Genomic DNA, 20,338 nt, shown 5'->3' with positions numbered 1-20,338 from the left:
CATAATATACCGAAGAATGTGAAAACCAAAAAAAAACACACTAAGTATGAATACTTACGTCAGGCTAGGACTGCAATCGTGCAGCACGGACTGCTGGCCTTGCTGTAACGTCGCAACTTCTCTGGAGGTTGGAAAACATTCAATGTATTACTATTCTTAAAGTCAGTATGCAGAGGAATACTGGTGCACCAAAGGGACCATCTACGAAGACAGTAATAAACAAAGCTAAAAATTTTATTAAAAATATCCATCCTTGACAATAAAAAAAAAAGGATTCCTTCCCATAACAGTATTTACACTATCAGTTCAGTATAAAAGGCGACAAAGTCGACGTAAAAACTCGTAATTAAAGGATGGATTAAATATTGGTCACCACACATATTCATAACATTGCCTCAGAGGCATACTGCCTCAAAGGCGGTGTCAAACGCAGAAATAGCGCTGATATCTACGCTCAAAAGTGTGACCTTTGCGGGAAGAAACACTCACGCAACAAAATACCGATGCGCGATGGTGCAAAGCCTCAAGTCAACGTAACAAACACACAGACACGCGCGCACGCACAAAAGGTCGAAGAGAAAAGCGCGGCCAAAGCGACCCACCACGAAAGACCACTAGAAGAACTCCACCTTTAGATCGCAGTTATGAACCCCTTCCTCCTTACTCTCGGCCCAGCTCCGAAGAAGCGCCTTCAGAGACTGGCCCTAGGGAACCCGAGCCGGTACAAGCCCACCACGGCGGCACCCCCGAGCCCGATGTTGTGCTGCAGCGCCACCTTGGCACCCGGCACCTGCCTGGGGCCGGCCGTGCCCCTCAGCTGCCAGCACAGCTCCGCGCACTGGGCCAATCCCGTGGCTCCCAGCGGATGTCCCTTGGAGATGAGTCCTCCACTGGGGTTGACCACGTACTTCCCGCCGTACGTGTTGTCCCCGCGGTCCACGAATTCGCCGGCCTTGCCGATGGGACAGAGTCCCAGGGCCTCGTACGTGATCAGCTCGTTGGCCGAGAAGCAGTCGTGCAGCTCCACGACCTGCACGTCTTCCGGGGTCAGCCCGGCCTTGCGGAAGGCGTCCTGGGCCGCCCTCTGGGTCATGTCGAAGCCGACCATCTTGATGCAGCTATTCTCGCTGAACGCAGACGGCAAGTCCGTCGACATCTCCAGACTGAGGATCTCGACGGCCTGTCCCTCGAGCTTGAGACGCCGGACCACGTCCTCGCTGACCACCAATGCGGCGGCCGCGCCGTCCGACGTGGGACAGCACTGGAGCTTGGTGAGCGGCCCGAACACCGTGGGCGACTCGAGAATCTCCTGTAAAGTGTGTTCCTCCTGGAACTGCGAGTTGGGGTTGTTCACCGAGTGGCGGTGGTTCTTCAGCGCGATCTTGGCCAGGTGCTCCGGTGTGGTGCCGTACTTGGCCATGTGCTCGATGCCCGCGGCGCCGAACATCTGAGCCGCCATCGGCGCAGGAGCCAGGCCGTGTGTGGCCGCCAACACCTGTGCAGGACGAGCGGTGTCGCAAAGTTTAGCGCCCATATACAAAGCACGAAAAAAGTGAAAGCCGTTTACAAATCCCTGTAACGCCGAATTGGAGCGCAGCTCTTGAGGAGGAGGAGTGAAGGGTACTGAGGGGAGGGTAGACCCCTCCTCCTCCCCTCATTCTTTAATATGCTCCGGGGGGGCGGTCACGTGACCTCGGGGGGGGGGGGGTGTCACGTGACTTCGGGGAGGGGGGTCACGTGACCTCAGAGGGGTCACGTGACCTCAGAGGGGTCACGCGACCTCAGAGGGGTCACGTGACCTGGGGGTCACGTGGGGGTCACCTTGGGGTCACGTGACCTTGAGATGACCTTGGGAGGGGTCACGTGACCTTGGGGGTCACATGACCTTGGGGAGGAGACCACGTGACCTCGGGGGTCACGTGACCTCAGAGGGGTCACGTGACCTTCAAAGGGTCACGTGGGGTCTTGGGGTCACGTGACCTTGAGATGACCTTGGGAGGGGTCACGTGACCTTGAGATGACCTTGGGAGGGGTCACGTGACCTTGGGGGTCACGTGACCTTGGGATGGCCTTGGTTACGCCGACGGCGACGGCGACGCCGCTCAAGCCGGGAACGGGCCCCTAAGAGCTGCGCTCTAAAAGAGCAAAAGTTAAGAGCAACTCAAGGAACCGGGACGTCTCAAACCCATGCATGGTTTTGCCCTTTACGTAGAGATTACGTAGTATTAGACCAGTCCCTGGTCGAATACTACGTAATCTCTACCAAAACGCCCTTTCCAAATCCCCCGATTATTTAGTTGAAATTTCCTCCCCGACGCGGTCGGGTCGTGTCTGAAGCGCAGTCAGTGTCAAGTTTTGATGCGAAAACGCCGGTATACAGGGTGATTTTTTTTAGCTGCACCAAATTTTCAAAAAAAGTTAAAACATTTTAGTTAATTAGCTAAACAATTACCCAATTTCACATTTTTTCTAGTGGCCGCCATGGCCATTAACACTTCCCCAGGGCTTAAATTACTCTATCTCACCTTCCCTTTTCTTGAAAATTTGGAGCAGCTAAAAAACAAAAAAACAAAAAAAAAAACACCTTGTATATATTTGACGGTTGCTGGCATCACGGCACCGCCGCACACCGCCGTCGCATGCTGCAAGCGCTGTGTTGTGCCTCCTTACGCCCTTCGCTCCTCGTCTCCGTATACGCGTCGCCTGCACTTCCGCGGCTTCCTTAGTTCGAACTTCTGAGATGTTCGCACCCGAACAGCAGAAATGAACTCAATCACCAGGCCATGGACATATTTTGATAGAAGCAGTTCAATGAGGAATGAGTAGGCAAGCTCGAAAGACAAGCTCTGTCGCCGTGAAGCCGAACGTGCAGTCTCGCACGCATTTCAAGAGGTGCTGATTCGGGTTATCTCCGGGTTCCTTCCTTCCTCCCTCCCCTCCTCCTCCTCCTCCTCCTCCTCCTCCTCCTCCTCCTCCTCCTCCTCCTCCTCCCAAGAGTTTTCGAGCACAAATTTGCATCGGAACGCCGGCACCTGCAATGTGTGTCACACCATGCTCTTGCGCGTCTTTTGCTGTCGTTCAGAAAAGTAAAAGCCCGATTTTGAAGGACGTCGATCGGGGTAAAAATTTCCCGACTCCTCCCCCGACTTTTCCAGACTCGCGAAATTCCCTGATGATTCTCGATTTCCCAGGTATGTAGACACCCTGATTACTATTCGGACAACAGGCGGGCTTTACTATGCGCGTGGGCTATGCCAAGATGTGGTATGTCTAGGGAGCCTTCATGTGTCGACCCAAACCCCATCACAATGTCCGGCTCAGGTTGCACGAAAGAATTACTATCTCCGTACTCGTTTTCTCCCCACCTCAAGAATCGCAGTAAAAAGAAAAGTCCGGCACCTCGCGGAGAGTTACTAATTTCCCATTTTGTGTGGAGAATTAAGATTTATGTATAGGTGTATCTCAGATTTTATATGTATGTTATCTTATCAAGACGTATGTACGTTTCAAAACTCAAAAGCAACGCTTCTTCCTCAGACAACGAAATCTTCTAAGAAATACTTCGCGCAACGTATAAACAATGCGCAAAAACATTTTTTTTTTTTTGTGGTGTAAACAAGTATAGCTGTAGCCAGGAAATAAATGCATTCTATCGGTCATGCCCGCGATCAGTGAGAACACCTAGACTATTCCAGTGATCGCCTTTGATCCTCGTCTGCTATACTGACTACGAAACGCGTTCTCGGCGTGCACGGTAGCTTTCTTCGAAGGATTATTTGACGCCGCGCAAGCGCCCAGAGCCCAATGACTCGGGTATTTTTCGCCCGTCTGATAAGAGCTGGAAAGATATTTATACATACCTTGGCATGCTTCTCCACGGGGTTGGCGCGGTCTCGGTACTTGGACGTCAGCGATCCGCGGTCCATCTTCTCAAAGCCCAGCGCGAGGACGACGTCAGCGATGCCTCCCTCGACGAGCTGCTTGGCCAGCATGAGCGCCGTCGACCCCGTAGAACAGTTGTTGTTCACGTTGTAGACGGGGATACCCGTCATGCCCAAGTCGTACAGGCAGCGCTGTCCGCACGTCGAGTCGCCGTACACGTAACCGCAGCACGCCTGCTGCACGTCCTCGTAGGACAGCCGACTGTCCTGGAGCGCCGCCATCACGGCTTCCTTGGCCAGCACCGGGTAGTCCCTCTTCTTGTCGCCCGGCTTGGCGAACTTGGTCATGCCGACGCCCGCGACGAAGACGCGGCGCAGCGCTCCGGAGGGCGCCATCTCTGCTGCGTTCCTGCCCGGTGCAGACGCTGCTTTGTGGCCAGGAACGCTGCAAGGCACGCGCAGTGCTCAATGTCCCTGTTCCCGGCTTACACGATGACGTCATCTCATCATGCTGGTGGTCATAGCTATTTGTTCTTGTCGAGAAAGACAAGGTTCGACGGTCCGAAATGTACGCTGCCAAAGGGCTCAGTGGCAAGGTTATACCACAATGGCCAGGGATGTGACGTCAGGGCAAGTCACGTCACTGACAGAATGAGAACAGCAGGGAGGAGTTCCAGTTGTCCGACCTCCAGCCCGAGCTTCCAACCTTCGATAACGCTTTAGCGTCTCGTGAACCTCGAGCGTGCACGCACAGCCAAAGCACGGTAGAAGGCAGCGAGCGCGTGCTGGAGGCCCTCGAACGAGACGCCCCGTCATTCTCACACTGTCAGTGACTATAGCCATTGCTCGGAATAAACACGACGTTCATCAAGCATGGCGCTGATCAGTTCACTAAAAGAGTCTTTGCGAGGTTTTACGACCATCTCCTTCTTCAACTCCTTGTTTCCCTTCGACCGGCCGCCCCCGCCTCTTGACAAGAACAAGGAAATGGAATTATCTCTCGCCTAAACGTTGAACAGAAAGCTATAAGATATGTGTATATACAGAAATGTACACCCTTAAGGGTGTAAATCAACTTGTACAGGGGTGGAACTCATCAAATGTATTTGGGAGCAGTCACGGGAGCAGCTGAAACCGCTGTTTTGGAGCAGGTTGGGAGCAGCAAAAACTACATTCTGGAGCAGGCTAGGAGCAGCTCAGATCAGTTTTCATTGCACTTCAGCTTGTGTCTTAGACGAGCACGGGAGCAATTTCAATAGTGCTTAGCAGCACAGATGAACATGAGAGGTTAGGAACCTAGGTAGATGGGATAACACATAACAGTGTAACAGATGCGAAAACTTGGAACTTTGTGAGCCTTAATGAGAGCCAAAACGCAAGTACCATACGTTTCTGAAGATAATGTACTTGATATTTTCTGAGTGGCTTTCAGCTGCTCAAGATGCAAACCAGCACTGCTTATCGCACAACCGACACGTGCTCGACATAGTAATTATATGTGCGAACCACGTGACGTGCGTAAGCAACGGACGTGCCGCTGCGTGGAGGAACAGGGCAACAAATTTCGAGTTTATCCTATTGTGCAACTCAATATCGAAGCAGCAGACTACGATTAACAGAGTTATTGTATTCAAAGCGATTAACAAGAGCAAGATTAAAGTACGCCGAGCAGATCTACCGCTCGCGTGAGAGCTGCTGGACGGCAAAATTTCGGATCGGACAGCGTTTCCAGTTCTATCAAATCACAATTTATCTTGCGGGAATGCGGTTCCAAATTATAACGATTAAGTAGTAAACGGAATCTTTTGCTCATTTTGTTTCCACTGGTTGACTTCTGGATCCCGGGCCGCAGAGCCTCAGGCAATCTGACGCTTAACGACTCGACCTCACCTCGGCCGACTTGCTTAATCACTGATGGTTGAAGAATAACAATCCAGTCGCATGCAGGTGGTGTAGCGCTTGGAATCCAATCCCCGAGTTTTTAGGCGCGCTTCCGACTCGAGATGCATAGGGAGAATAAACAGAACAAAGGATTGCAGGGCCGACCAAGCTAAACGTGCTCATTGTTGCCAGTCGAGTCGATAGAAACCGAAACCAAGACAAAATACAATTTTTTGGGGCGCACGTTGTGCGATTTGGCGCATAATGGCGCAAGCTATTGGCAGTGGCGCAGTTTCCGCAAAATGGCGCCGGATGGCGCAGACAAATGCGTCTGGCGCAAAATGGCGCAAATGGCGCAGCCGTTCCACCCCTGCTTGTATCAGGGCTAACACTAAGGGTATTATTACAGCAACACCTGTAGAGCAAGTTTGCAAGCAACAAGCAGTTCTTCCATGCAATAAAAGGCAAATACAGACGCACTGAATGACACAGACGAGAGAGGAATCACTATTCACGACCGCGTAAAATAATAATTGTGCCGTTCGTATGATATATGTTTATACAGCTGTAAGTCAGTCAGCCCCAATGGGCGTCTGGTGTCTCAGCTGTAGATGAGCAATTTAGCCAGTGCGGTACGACCGCTAGCCTGGGGTCTTTAACGTACACACGAACGCACGCCTGCACTAAACTCATGGGATCCCGGGAAAGTAGCGCCATTGCCGGACACAAACAGATACTAACATACAGACGACAAAAGCCTCGGGAGACAATTGGCTAATCGGTCTTCGTTGCCAATCGCCATTTCGGTCCATTCAAAACTTCGAGAGGGTCGTTCTAAACCAGTCGCACCATGATCACCACTAGGCATCATCGTACTGAAGGTGTTACTCGCGTTTTCGGCACTGTGTATGCAGTCAATCTCCACTGATCTCTTGCATCGTAGGAAACAGTGCGAAAAAGAGACGAGGACGAAGAAGAAACACACGGGACAGTTCCGACGATGAATTCCTACCGACTCGCCCAACTATCCATTCTTCTAAGTGTGGTCTCTTACAATGATATTGTTCTTCTCGCGTATTTCGAGACAAGAAAAATATTTTTCAATTCCTCCAAGCACCGACACCGCATGGGGGTGGCGGTAACGAAGATGTACGCTTGCTTCGCCGATAGCAAAATCTCGGTGTACAAGAAACGTCTGTACAAAGCTAGCCGTCACCAGCGAATTTAGATCGGCTCACCAAGAGTGGAGAGGTCAAGGAGAAATTCCCGATTTCATAAACCAAAATGGCGACCATACGCGGAGCTTGCCACTACTTTCCCAGGATCCAGTGCATTTAGGAGGTACGATGCTCATCCAGATCGAAAGGGAGAGAGTTGAGGATTGAACCCAAAATTCCTGCAGGTTCTGTAGTGCGAGCTTTCGCTCCACGCGTGCTCCGAGCTGGTCGAGCGCTAGCCCACTCGGCATTCGATTCCCCACGACCCTGTAGACTGCTCCATCGCCCTCTCGACGATTCAAAGACACTGATTCACGTGTGATCGCAATCAAGAAGGATACAAGTATGTTGCTTTGTTCACCTCAAGCTGCATAGTATATACGAGGAATGTATATCCAAGTAAAAAGCATTGGCACAGGCAACATAGGTATTTGACACAATCGTTAGAACAACCTCCGATAAAGTTGTTTCAAGCGCGCGAGTGCGGCGAACACCCTTCAGGAAGGGTGTTTGTTTCACTCCCCCATACTACTCTTTTCCACGCAGTGAAGGATGTGCCACACAGCCTGAGAGGACAAAAAAAAAAATCAATATGATTTAAATAATTATTTTTATCGTGATTTAAATACCGATTTTAATCAGATCAGATTTACTATGATGATTCAAATGAAACATTTCCCGCAAAAAATAATTTTGTAAATACTTTTTTTATTTGCCGTTTTTGTTTATTGTTAGATGACATGTGCATTAGTTTTGTAGTTAAATATATAAAACTGAACACGAGCAAAAAGTGCTCTTTTGAGGAAATCGGAGCGTTGAGTTTGATTCCTACCTTACACTTCGCTCGTCAGTCACGTTACGTCCTACTGCAACAAAATCACAATGCAAAGAAACGAAAACAAGAAAAGCAATGTCCTACTCCAAATAAGTCGGAACTCGAAAAAAAAAGAAGTTTTTAACTAACGAAAAAAAAAAAAAAAATCAAGCTGTTTTTGCTCTGGTATGGCGGGGATTACAAGAATGAAAAGTTAATAAACTTTACTTTAAATTTTTAGTAATTATTTCTTAGGCGCTGTTATCCGTGATCGAACGAATTGATCAATCGATCTGCCAAAAACACAACTAGTGGTACAAAATCAAGCTTTTCTAGCTAGTGTTTTATATCAAATTAATTTCATTTAGGTCAAATAAATAAAACTTATCAAATAAAACTTTAAATCATGCCCCTCTCCGCATGCAACAGAACTATATTTCACGATTAAAGAGTGCATTCCTCGGAATAAGGGTTCCGAACAGCATTTTTACACCCATAGGAGTGTAAACGTTCTTAGTGTGCGCGTGAAGAACAACTGGTAGCTGGTGTGATGGGGGATTTACAATTATCTCGCAAAAATAATTTCGAAATAGATCGGTAACCAAGTGACCTTGTACACTCATTCCGAGAGCTTAGATAAAGAGATGATGAGTTTGACGAGCGTGCTAAATTAATACTCAATTCGAAGGAAGCAAAACACAAGCAGGGGACAAACAAAATTTCGCGATCAATTATTCTTGGGGTCAGAGTCGAATGCAACCGGCAATGTAAATTGAAGCACTCAATTTAAACAACAACTTCATTTGATTTATATTGAGGAGAAATCGGAAGGAAGTATGTTTGAGTCTCCCAGATTATATATATACAGGCATTTATTACTTTCAAGTGACGCGATTGGTCCGAGTCATTTTGCAGCAGCCAAAAGTCAATTTTGGATTTCTGGAGCATGAGCGCACAATTTCATTTTCATTCATACCACTGCAAATAGTTTGCCTTCTCACCTACGCGAAACGCCTTGTTAGCATCAACTGCACGGCAGAAGTAATTCCGTCAAACAAAGAACCAGTGTTTAGTTGCGTGGAGAAGCGTAACAAGAAGATGCCTGATGAAGGACACCACAAACTGTTGTGGATGGCTTGAAAGTAAACATCTTCGACAGAAATCTGTCTGGTTTGGGGAACAATTCGAAAAAAAGAAAACTCAAACCAAAAGTTTAGAAACAACAGTTCCCAACATTTCGGGGTCGACTTGACTCCTTCTTCAGGGGTGACTAAAAATGGAATGGGACAGCGCGAGCTTCGATCTCTCCTTCTTCTACCGAGGTGTTCCCGGTGTTCCCCGGTGTATTCTAAAATAATACACCGGGGAACATTAACAGGTCCCTCGGGGCCTTACCATCTATTTACGTCCATGGCCTACGTCACGTTCACAAAACATCACCTCAGTAGAAGAAGGAGAGATCGAAGCTCGCGCTGTCCCATTCCATTTTTAGTCACCCCTGAAGAAGGAGTCAAGTCGACCCCGAAATGTTGGGAACTGTTGTTTCTAAACTTTTGGTTTGAGTTTTCTCTTTTCCGTGTTGTGAATGGTTATTTAGATAATGAATTCATCTGAAATAATGTTGGAATACAATCATTTCGAGCACCTAAGTTAATGATTTCTTCAAATTCGAAAGGTTGCAATAAAGTGCAATTTATAATTCGCATAAACAAAAAAAAAAAAACAAAAAAAAACAACAAGGCACTTGTTGCTTGATTGTGAACGTTAATTACACTTTATATGTAGAACTTTATAACAAAAAATGGGCCTGTGAACGATCAATATGCATTCTTGAAAAACAATCCCGCCGAACTCGTTAATGTTCTTCCCAAGCTTCCACCCATTTCGTAATAATTTATAACACCTATATAAAAAGTGGTAACTAAACAAAGAAGTTGGCATAAAAATAAACCTACAAGAGTGCATTTAAATATTTTGGCAAAACCGAAAGTGTCCTCGCTAAATTTCGAATTGGAAAGAGGTACCGCCAGGATATCGTAGTCCATATCATACAAGTCGAAGCTGCATTCAGAAATTGTGTCGCGCCTCGCTCTGGAGACGTGCTTTCCCGTTAGCACGCGGGTGCACTGCGGCGAAGCAAGACACGCAAAATCGCGATGCCTACTCCGCGGTTGTCGCTTCTCTGCAGTACACCAGAAAGCGCCAAAAGCGAGAAGCGCACTCAACGAACCCTCCAGAACAGACCACGAACATGAGGATTATTGCGAAACTTTCGAGTATTGCCAGTCTTTGATACGAAATGCTATCGAATAGTACGTTATTTGAGGCGATAGTCAAGAGTTCTGAAAACTCGCGCAAGTTTATCGTAACGATCCGGGTGGGTAGCGTATAATTAAAGTGAAATGACGTTTTGGCGGAATGTTGACGCAAATTCTTCACATTTCGGTAAAACGTAGCAGGATGTAGCAGGATATATGCATGAACTTGGGCGCAAATGGCGCAGCAATCAAATCACACCGTTCCCCGCGTCTCTTTTCACAGATAGTAGAGCTTAGAAGTTAAGGTTTAAATGTTTTATTACGATTCAGCGTTTTCTCCGTGCATGTCTGCTTTTCCAATGATACAATCCATAAGAACTGGGTAGGTTCCGCGGTCTCGTGGGCGTGTGGCAGAACCCTTCCTATTTGCCTCTTCGCATTCAAGAATGCAGGAAACGAATTCTGGTTCACGTGCCTCGTCGGTCCCGATCTAACGCCAAGGCAAAATCCGAGTCACAAGAGACACCCCAGTAGAAAACAATTTAGCCACCGCCGTAGCTTGAGGCCACCGTCTACTCGAGGCACTGCCCGCAAAACAACAACAACAACGAACGAGCGCGCAGTCGTGAAACGCACCCCGACGGCTTCTAGCCCGACGACACAAAACAACAACGAGCAGAGAAACAGGTTGCGAGGTTTCACTTTCTCTCCTCGGCGCCGACAGCGAGGCAAGGGATGGCCTCGATCCGTGCCGGCTGGTCGGCTGACCCAGATGTGCTTGATCTCCACTGGAGTGAGTCAGATCTAGACCGCGGTCTGACGAGCGTCGATGACGTGCGCATCCGTGCGCTGAGTGCGCATACACACACACACACACGTTTTAACTTATAAAACGCCATACAAGCAAAGAAAAAAAAAATAAAGAGCCTAATCAGAACACGCAAGTCAAGTAATGAAGAAATGGGATGATGGTAAGAAGAATAATCTTGACTTCATACCGGAACCAGGCAACTGCAAGGACTGCCTAGATAATATCGGGGCAGACACTCAGCACTTGTTTTGGGAATGTAAAAAGCTCGAGCAAGAAAGAAATGACGCCCTGGGTGCACTCAACCGTCAAGACAAGCCTTCAACACTCGACGAATGGATAAACACCGCAGGAGACTCCGAACGACGCTGATTCATCCTCCGATCGCTGGTCGACTTCCCGAAGACTGCCAACCTCGGCAGGGAGTCAGGGACCTGTAGCTGCACCAATTCCAAACCTCCGCCCTCCTATCATCCGGATAACCTTGTCCTCGCTGAACCCTGCCGACACCGCCAGCTGAATCCCGTTTTAAATAAACGTTGTCTGACCTGACTTGACACTTCCCTTAAACAAAAGAAAAAAGTAAAAAAAAAAAAAGTTAAAGGGGAAAAAATGCATGTCATTAAAGACTGAGCGTGTACTATCAGTGCTAATTTTCAAATATTGCGTATAAATTTGAGCTGAAGTTGTAATATGCTTTCAATTTGTTACGTTCTCGTGCTTTTTTTTTTCTTTTTGAAGTGATCATTTTGGGCAATTTTCGAATTATATTTTGTGCATTACAAGTTTGGTGAAATTTTACTGATATCTTTCATTCTCTCCTGTGATGACCTTCAAAAGAAGGATGACAGTATCGATAAATAAATAAATAAATAAATTGTTACGCTGCGATATTCCGAGTCTTGTGAAATGTTTGTATTGGGTGCTTCAATTCCGCGGGGGCGACGTGCCAAAATAGAAGCCCTCTTTCGGAAAACATGATTGCGCTTTAAGACAAGGACATAGGAAGAACAGACACCACACAGCGCTCTGTGCTGTCTGCTCTTCCTATATGTCCTTGTCTTAAAGCGCAATCATGTTTTCTCACGTACAATACCAAGTCGCCCAACAATCGGCACTTGGCACTCTTTGGATTTGGATTTTCTGCCCCCGAAAGAAGTAACTTTTCTAGATAGCTGCCTGTAAGACTTGTGATTGGTTGTATTGTAGGTGTGGAAGACGATTTTGTGTATATAAGTGGCAATGTTTTTTTCTAATAAAATCAGTTGCGAGTCAGCACCCGTCCTGTCGTCATTTGTGTCTTTAATGCCCTTGTTTTTTTTTTGTTTTTTTTTCGCTTTTTAATCCTTTAAATTACTCTTTGGAATTGCTTATCATCGAAAGTGATCGAGTCTCTCAACGTAAATACTGCGGGAATTATTATTCTTTTTTTTTCTGGGAAAGGTTGTTTAATGATTAACGCACCCCCATCCAAGTAACAACCCCAATAAAACGTTTGGAGAGAGCGCGGGCCACAATTTTCCTACAAAACCTTCACGCATCACACAGCCAAAGGACCTGTTTAGAGATAAAACTTTGGTTGGGTCTAGTTGGTTCATATCATTTAAAAGGCTAAAAAGCGCTAACTGAAACACGGACGAACTAAGAAACACGTACTACAAGGACAGGCGCTACTAACAACTGATTTTATTGAAGAAACATCCACTCAGCCAGTTTGTCATTCACCATAGCGATAAACAAGCCATAAGCCGGAAACATATCGGCAGTCTTATATGAAGCCACCAAAAAAAGCCTTATTAGGAAATTTATTTTTAGATGGCTTCGTACAAGGAAATTAATTTTTAGATGGCTTCGTACAAGGAAATGTCTTTTTTAGATGGTTCCGTATAAGACAGCCGATATGCTATCGGTTTACGGCTTGTTTATCGCTATGGTGAATGACAGCTGAGTGGATGTTTCTTCAACAAAATCAGTCGGAACTTACAGCCTGTCCTTGTCGTGCGGGTTTCTTATTCCGTCCGTGTTTCAGTTCGCGCTTTTAACCTCCTAAATTGTTTAGAAAGATGCATGCAATTATATCTGTGTAATTAAATTTTTTACGTAATAAAGAAATGTTACCCGTTGGAAACTTATTGAAGATGTATATAAACCACCAAATAGTCATTTAAAGTATGTGTGGTTTCATTTGAAATTGAACACGCTTGTCGGAGTGGGTCTTTGATTTTTTTTTTAAATATATGTAATTACCCTATTTCTGGAAAGAACAAAACCGCTTTCCAAAATGAAAAAAAAAAAAAAATATATATTTCGCTTCACAAAAAATTATTGAGTGGAGCAGGGTGAAAATCTGTTTTTTACTCCGTGATTTTTCTACCCAGTTCTGTACGCGGGTATGAATACGGGAAGCATACAAAACTCACAGTAATTTTTTGTGCTCTTGTATGTTATATGGACTATTTTTTAATTCAAAGGAAAATACTTTTGTAGTTACGTTTATTGAGGTAAAAAATGCCAAACATCGTCTCTTTGACAATCCGGTGACATCTTCAGAGCCTTGTAACTCCTGAGTTATTATATTTGTCATTTATTAAATACTATGCGGGTGTAGCCCTATGCATGGGCTATCGACGGGCATAAGTTTTGTTTATTTTATTTTCACTGAATTTTTTATATAAAATTTGAAATATCGTCGAAAATAAAATTAACCGATATTTTGAACTCACTTTATTTAAAAAAAAAAAAAAAACATTTTCTATTTCGTTCGATTTTTTTTTTATTATTGCTGCCGATCATATGAAATTTCAATTTGCTTTGATCGATATCTCTGATGCCAAGAAGCAAGGATTCCCACATGCACAGAAAGCAGCGAAGGCAGTCACTTAATGTCTCTGTAGACTTTTAGTTTCTCCACTTTGTCGCACCGAGCTTAATGCAAAGATTGTACAGGTATATGACCCCGGTCTGGCTACATGAAGAGCTCGTTCCGTTTTCTCCGGCCTTTGTGCCCTGGCTTTAAACATCGGATAATGGAACATCCGCTGCACCGCTAAATATCAGACCAAGGAATGTCAGTTGCCATCAATAAAAATTATTAAAATACAATGTAGCCAAGCACGAGTGTTCTCAATCAAAATGAATTTAACCGCTGCATTTGAACACACAAATAAGCAGTATAGTGTTTGCAGCGAAGGCTACCTGCGGAAACTGCGTTTGGCCGTTCCGAGAACGTGGCAGCGATTTCGATCACTTCTACAGAAGATACAATAAAAAAGGGGGTAATCGCATCAAGCAAATTGAAATTTCATATGATCGGCAGCAATAATAAAAAAATTGAACGAAATAATAAATGGCCTTTCTCGATAAAGTAGGTTCAAAATATCGGTTAATTTCATTTTCGACGATATTTCAAATTTTATATTAAAAATTCAGTGAAAATAAAATAAACAAAACTTATGCCCGTCGATAGTCCATGTATAGGGCTACACCCGCATAGCATTTAATAAGTGACAAATATAATAACTCATGAGTTACAAGGCTCTGAAGATGTCACCGAATTGTCAAAGAGACGATGTTTGGCATTTTTACCTCAATAAACAAAACTGCAAAAATATTTTCCTTTGAACTAAAAAATAGTCCAAATAACATACAAGAGCACAAAAAATTACTGTGAGTTCTGTATGCTTCCCGTATTCATATCAGCGTACAGAACTGGATAGAAAAATAACGGAGTAAAAAACAGATTTTCACCCTCCTCCACTCAATAATTTTTTGTGAAGCGAAATATATTTTTCTAAATTTTTAAAAAGCGGTTTTGTTCTTTTCCAAAATGGGGCAATTACATATATTAAAAAAAAAAATCGAAAGACCCACCCCGACAAGCGTGTTCGATTTTAAATGAAACCACCCATATTACAAGTCGCGTAACGCTCCACATCGCAATATTATTATTATTATTATTTTTTTTTTGTGGGTGTGGGGGCAAAAAGCTAACAGGAAATTGAATGTTCAATCTAATGGCAGCGTCTCGGTCAAAAGGCAACGAAACTACGGCAGCGTTTTCAGGTTCTTGTTGTTTTTTTGTTTTTTTTTTTTTTTTCAGATAATGTTCAGCAAGTTTTTCATAGAAACCATACCATTATTTACCGATTAAAAAGTGGATTGCTTAAATGTAATTAATCACTTAATTATCCTAAGCGCAATGCACCTATTTCAACTCTTTTGGCAGTGACCAGTAAGACACCAAATTCTTTCTTTCTTCTGTGCGAGGCAAAATTTTCGCCAAAAATCTTTGACCGGTGTTTCGTGAAGCATGCGGTCTTGCCGCTGCACACAGCGCAAATGTCTAACCAATTTCACGCCGCTGAACTCGTCGAAAAGCAGCGGCACGTGTCACGATTGCGCCATGTCGAACGACGTCACATGCGAGCTCCCTTTAACGCAGACGACCCACCAAGGTAGCCAATGAGCGGCCGAATGGCCCCGATCTCAAGCTACTCGCTGTTGCGCTAAACTGCGAGTTGCTCAACTCTCGATGGCTCAATAGCAGTTGATTGCGGCCATGTGCCACTGGCTTCTATGCCAGAGGCTGCTGTAATCTGCCTATGCAGACTACAGCAGAAGCCAGTACGCCGCGAAGGCGTACTGCCTTCGCGGCGTAGCAGTGGCACGGATAAGCTCTCACCCCCTTTTGCAGTCGACACACCCTTAAATCTGACGCAATTTCGTGCATCGTCACACTGAAACTTTCAAAACTGCGAGGAGAGAAAAGCCAGCCCGAAGGGGTGACTTTACCATTGGAATGAAATATAGCGGTGGGCGGACTAGAAGCAGACTTGTGCCCATCTCAAATATTCTACTCAAGATACTATCTTGGTATCTCGCAAATACTTTTGATCGGGAGTATTTGATACTGCATTTTAATTACATTTCTGAGTATCTTGAACTTATTATCTCAAATACTTTTTTTTACATTCCGCCATTTTCCGAGTTTTTCGGTATTAAGTGGCGTGGGCGTGGCACGAGTAAACGTGAGCATTCTTTCGAGCAATCAAATCATGTTGCTAGCTCCGATAAGCTACAGTGACTTAGACTGAGCTCGTGAAAACATCGCTTTTGTGCCGATTGTGACTCATACTTCACGCCAAAGTTCGCAGAATTAAAGTTTTCCTCCCGCCTTTCCTTTTGTTTCCTAGAATTTCCCCCAAACAATCCTCAAACAAAAGGGGTGGTTTTACAGAAGTAAATATGCGCAACGTAGAACGGGAAACGACCCACGACCACAATGCAGACTTCAGTGTCAAGAAAATAAGAAGTGGACACAAAAAAATACAAGTTTTTGTTTCCATTTTTTTTTTTGTATATTTGACCTTGCTACGGCAAAACGCCGAGGCTTTTTCTCCTCTCCTTTCTTTTTGCCGTCAGTCTGGCACTTATTGCTCTCGCGAACACTATCTGTAAGCGAACACTGATAAGCAGAGAACATGACAGGAAACGAGCTACGAGCTGGATGACCTCTCAAAATGCAAAGAAAACGTCCCTCATGCTTGAGTGCCTTTCTGAACGCAACCTACTTGAAGAACGCGCGACCAGTGCCGTTGCTCTTATGTGGGCTCTCTTTGTTATCCATTTCACTCATTTCCTTGTCCCAAATTCGTTTATAGTGAACTCCCCAAATAGGGAATATGGATGGTATAGCTAAACGGGGGATGCCACTCACTAAAAGCGTGCAGTACAGCCAGAGCTACAGGGGAGGAAGTATATCCCGACCTGTTCAAGAGAAGGGAAAGGAGGAATGGGGAATCGCAGCTTTTCTCTCCCGTTCCTCCTTTCTCTCCTCTTGAACAGGTTGGCATACGCTCTCTCTCCTGTAGCTTTGGCTGTACTGCACGGTTTTAGCGAGACGGAGTATAAGGTGCCGTAGGACGTGATATTCAGCGATGTTACTAAAGCTGAAGCCACCTCTTTTGTGTGTGTGTGTGTGTATGCGTGTCCCGAAATGGTTTCGCGACATGCACCAGTGACATCCTGCTCCTTATATTTTGACTGCAAAGAATAGTCCTACGATGTTTTTCCCCCGTTTTGTGCCGCTGCGTATGCTAATAAACTATTCTGGTAAACCAGGTCCTCTCAACAGTATAATTGTGTGTTTCACTGACTTCGAAAGAAATTACGAAATGCGGAAGTATCTTCAAAAGTAATTGAATAACATTTCAAAGTATTTGTACTGTACTCAAGATACTTTACAGTGCAAATAACTTGAGTAGTATTTTAAATACTTTATGAAGCGGGTATTTAGTAACTTAAATACTTTTATCGAGTATTTTGCCCAACACTAACTAGAAGAGACAGTTCCAAGCGGCGCCTTCCAGCTATGGTTTTCCGCTCGCAATGACAGTACACTGGACGTTTAACTCATGCATGCTCACATTGATGTTCCATGTCTCTCTATGTGTGTGCATACAGCAGCGCAGCGGCTCCGAGCGCTGAGGCAAGATATATCTAGGAGCGTAGAAATCTGGGCGAGTTGGTGATGCATTGAAACGAGAAAACAGCTCAAAGCAAAATGACGACAGGCCAGAGGAAGACACTTTCATGCTTTGTTTTCGTAATAAAAAAAAAAAAAAAAATCAGCTGATAGTCAGAGCCCAATCTGTCTGTAACTATACTTAAAAAAAAAAAAAAAAAAAAAAAAAAAAAACACGAGACAGGGGAAAAGGAAGGGACAACCACAAAGAAGTCGTTGTGGATTGCCCCTTTTCCCCTCTCTTTTTTTTTTAAGCATTAGCGTTTACTATTTAGCTTGCGCCATAACCAAAGCTAATATAATGACGTTGGCCATTCCCCTTACTTCTGTCTGTCTTCCTATGTTCCGTCGTCATTTTGCGCCGTTTTCTAATTTCAATGCAAGTTTTATGCGTGTTAAGTATCCTCAGACTGTATGTAACCAACTGCGTAGATTCCTAAAGTTAGGTACACTTCGTAGATTGCGTATCTGGATGGCTCTTTCGCTTGTTGACAAATAGGAATGAAGTTCCTATACAGATAACGCTGCGGGGTATGCCCTTCACTTACGCAAGGAACAGACGCACGAAGGACGTTTCGTGTCTTTTTCAGACAATCTGCTAACATATCTAAACAAAGAGACGCCTTGGTGGCCTTTGGTCACTCATTGTTCCTTGACCGTCCGCACCGTGCGTTCCACATAGGTGAAGTATTCCGAGATGGCTGACGTCTCCTTTCCTGGAAGGCTTCCTTCTCGCGGCTCGCTAATGTTCGTTCCTTCCAGCCAAACGGGACAAAATCTGCATTTTCTTTCCTCCTGCTAACATGTCTCCAAACAAGTTTCATCGCCGTGGCTGCGTCTGCATGCCTCAGACTCTGCTACGCCAAATACTGTATACTTTTTTTTTGGTTACGTTGCTGGAAGTTTTTGGAGAAACCATTTACGGCACTGGGGCCAACTGCGCAATGGTGAAACCTGGAGATAATTAAGTGGAATTCGTAATTTCTGTAGTCTCGAAAGCCCGATCCGTGCACCAGGGAGCACTAAAGATTCCAGCGGCGTAGAGTCTCGTTACGGTCGCGAAGAGCCTCATTTTCAGAAAACACAGTGTGAAGAACATCAATGCATACTCAAACAAGCGATTTATTTCAATTCGAAAAATCTGCGCAAATTTCACGCATCCGACCTAATAAACCAATGGGTCTACGCCACCCCCAACCAACCACTTAAAAAATAAAGAAAAGAAAAAGAACAGCATTCTACGACTTTGCAAGTGGCTTTGCTCGTTGTGGACAGGCCAGACAGCCCTTTCTTTGCAAGCTTGTTTTGTAGACGCCTACAGCAAGCCAGAGGGAGGGTCAATGTTCTGAGGGGTGGATAGGCCATTGCCAAGGACGAGGTGATTTCGCGAACCGTATGCCCCTGCCCCGAGGGTTGGCGGCAAGGGGGGGATCCCGTCAAAATATACCCGCTTTCGGTGTCAAAGAAAAAGAACGGGTTTTCTATGCATTTACAAGAAGCTTATTATAATCTAATTCGTTATCCCCTGCTTCGCATTTGAGTGTGACACCCCGCTCCAGTGGGGCGCCGATCCTTTATTGGTAAACCCGAAAGACCGTATGTCAGTGACCTACGAACACCGGGCGTGAGGTGCTTGCTCACCCTACTGAGGTCATTCCAATTCTTTGAAGCTAAAGTAGTAAAGGGGGGGGGGGGGGGGGGGGGGTCAGTGGTAGGAAGCCCCATCTGCAGCCGTTCTCATCTACAGCCAGTTTCAGAGTGCACGGAGAGATATCAGGGAAATATGTAACTAGAAATATACTGTTCGTGCCTTTTCCTAGGTCGGGGTCTGAAAGGGGAGTTGTCGAAGACCGAACGGGAGCGAGTCTCCGAGGAGAAAGACCGTTAGCGCTCGAGCACCGCGTGCCTCGACCGATTCGACCTCGACAGCAAACAATGCCTTAGCAGGTTGCTCAACCCATGGATTCCCGGCTGTCACGCATCGCCGCGATAAAGCGTGGTAAGCGGAGTCGAGACATCTACACGAAAGTACTTACGCTACCGGAAACGCACTCACTGCTTTTGTATGACTCCACTTGGTAATCTTGACACGAGCGAGTCACTTGCCACGAAGTGATGACCTCTATTCGCATGCGTCAAGACTGCCGAGATATGATATAGAGATTGGGTGCGGGCATAAGATTGAGATGCAACGAACTCTGCAAAGTGATGCACAACTGTACTGTACGCGAAGCTAATGGAGTCTCGCGTAAATTTATGCGGGGTCAAACCGGAGGAATTGGTCTTCTCTGCTTTTATGCGGTCGAAGCAGTCGGCCACACGAAAGGCGCGGCGTTATCTATCTTCAGAATAAAAAAAAAAAATATATATATACACGAGCGCCATACGTACACAGATAATGATAGGTCAATCGCCTCTGAACCCAAGGAAACAATTTCAACTTGGACAAACGAACGTAGCAACATGATCAAAGTATCGCAACCGACGGACCCGATAGCGAGCCACGTATCCATCGCATATGCTTCGCATTACGGCGTACCTACCTCGCTCGTTGTCACTCGGTTTCCAGCTGTGTCCACTTTTCCTGGGGGTTTAATATCGGAGAGCTCCGCAACGAACGGCACCACCGATCGAGACGTTGAAACTCGCGTATGAAGTCCGGAGGCCCGAGGGACGGCACAGAGCAGCGCAGCACTTGAGAGGGTTGCTCGCGTGGGAGGAAAGGAAGATTTGAGAACGAGAGTGAACGAACGAGGAAGTGGAAAGGAAGGTCGCGACAGAAAAAAGAAAGCGGAAAGGGGGGAAGCAAAATATATAAGTTTAGTATTTGGTGTGTTTAAAACAAGCTAAAGCGTTTTTGAACTTACACGAAGATACTTCTTATATTAGTGTTATTGTATGGAGTAAATAAAAACAGTTGTGATAAAACAACAACAACGTGTGCGCCACCGCGCCA

At 45.5% G+C, this 20,338-nt stretch overlaps 1 protein-coding gene across 2 annotated transcripts; it reads right to left on the bottom strand.

Moving 5' to 3' along the window:
• Positions 1-213: 213 nt before the first annotated feature.
• On the bottom strand, positions 214-20,317 carry LOC8040322 (sterol carrier protein 2). 2 transcript variants are annotated; one of them, XM_002414114.4, is made up of 3 exons: positions 19,926-20,317; positions 3,861-4,326; positions 214-1,495 (listed from the first exon to the last, which is right to left on the bottom strand). In XM_002414114.4, exons 2-3 carry the CDS (start codon positions 4,275-4,277, stop codon positions 692-694), a joined length of 1,221 nt encoding a protein of 406 aa, XP_002414159.3. In that variant the 5' UTR covers positions 4,278-4,326; positions 19,926-20,317; the 3' UTR covers positions 214-691. The 2 variants fall into 2 exon arrangements, with proteins under 2 accessions (XP_002414159.3, XP_029846321.2); XM_029990461.4 differs by lacking the exon at positions 19,926-20,317 and adding an exon at positions 19,439-19,664.
• Between the last annotated feature and the right edge of the window lie 21 nt (positions 20,318-20,338).

Source organism: Ixodes scapularis, unplaced genomic scaffold (assembly GCF_016920785.2).
Source record: "Ixodes scapularis isolate PalLabHiFi unplaced genomic scaffold, ASM1692078v2 PGA_scaffold3__209_contigs__length_174095766, whole genome shotgun sequence".
Taxonomy (NCBI): Eukaryota; Metazoa; Arthropoda; class Arachnida; order Ixodida; family Ixodidae; genus Ixodes; species Ixodes scapularis.
Note: the sequence above shows the minus strand (reverse complement) of the source record. Positions and strands in the feature narration are given on the sequence as shown.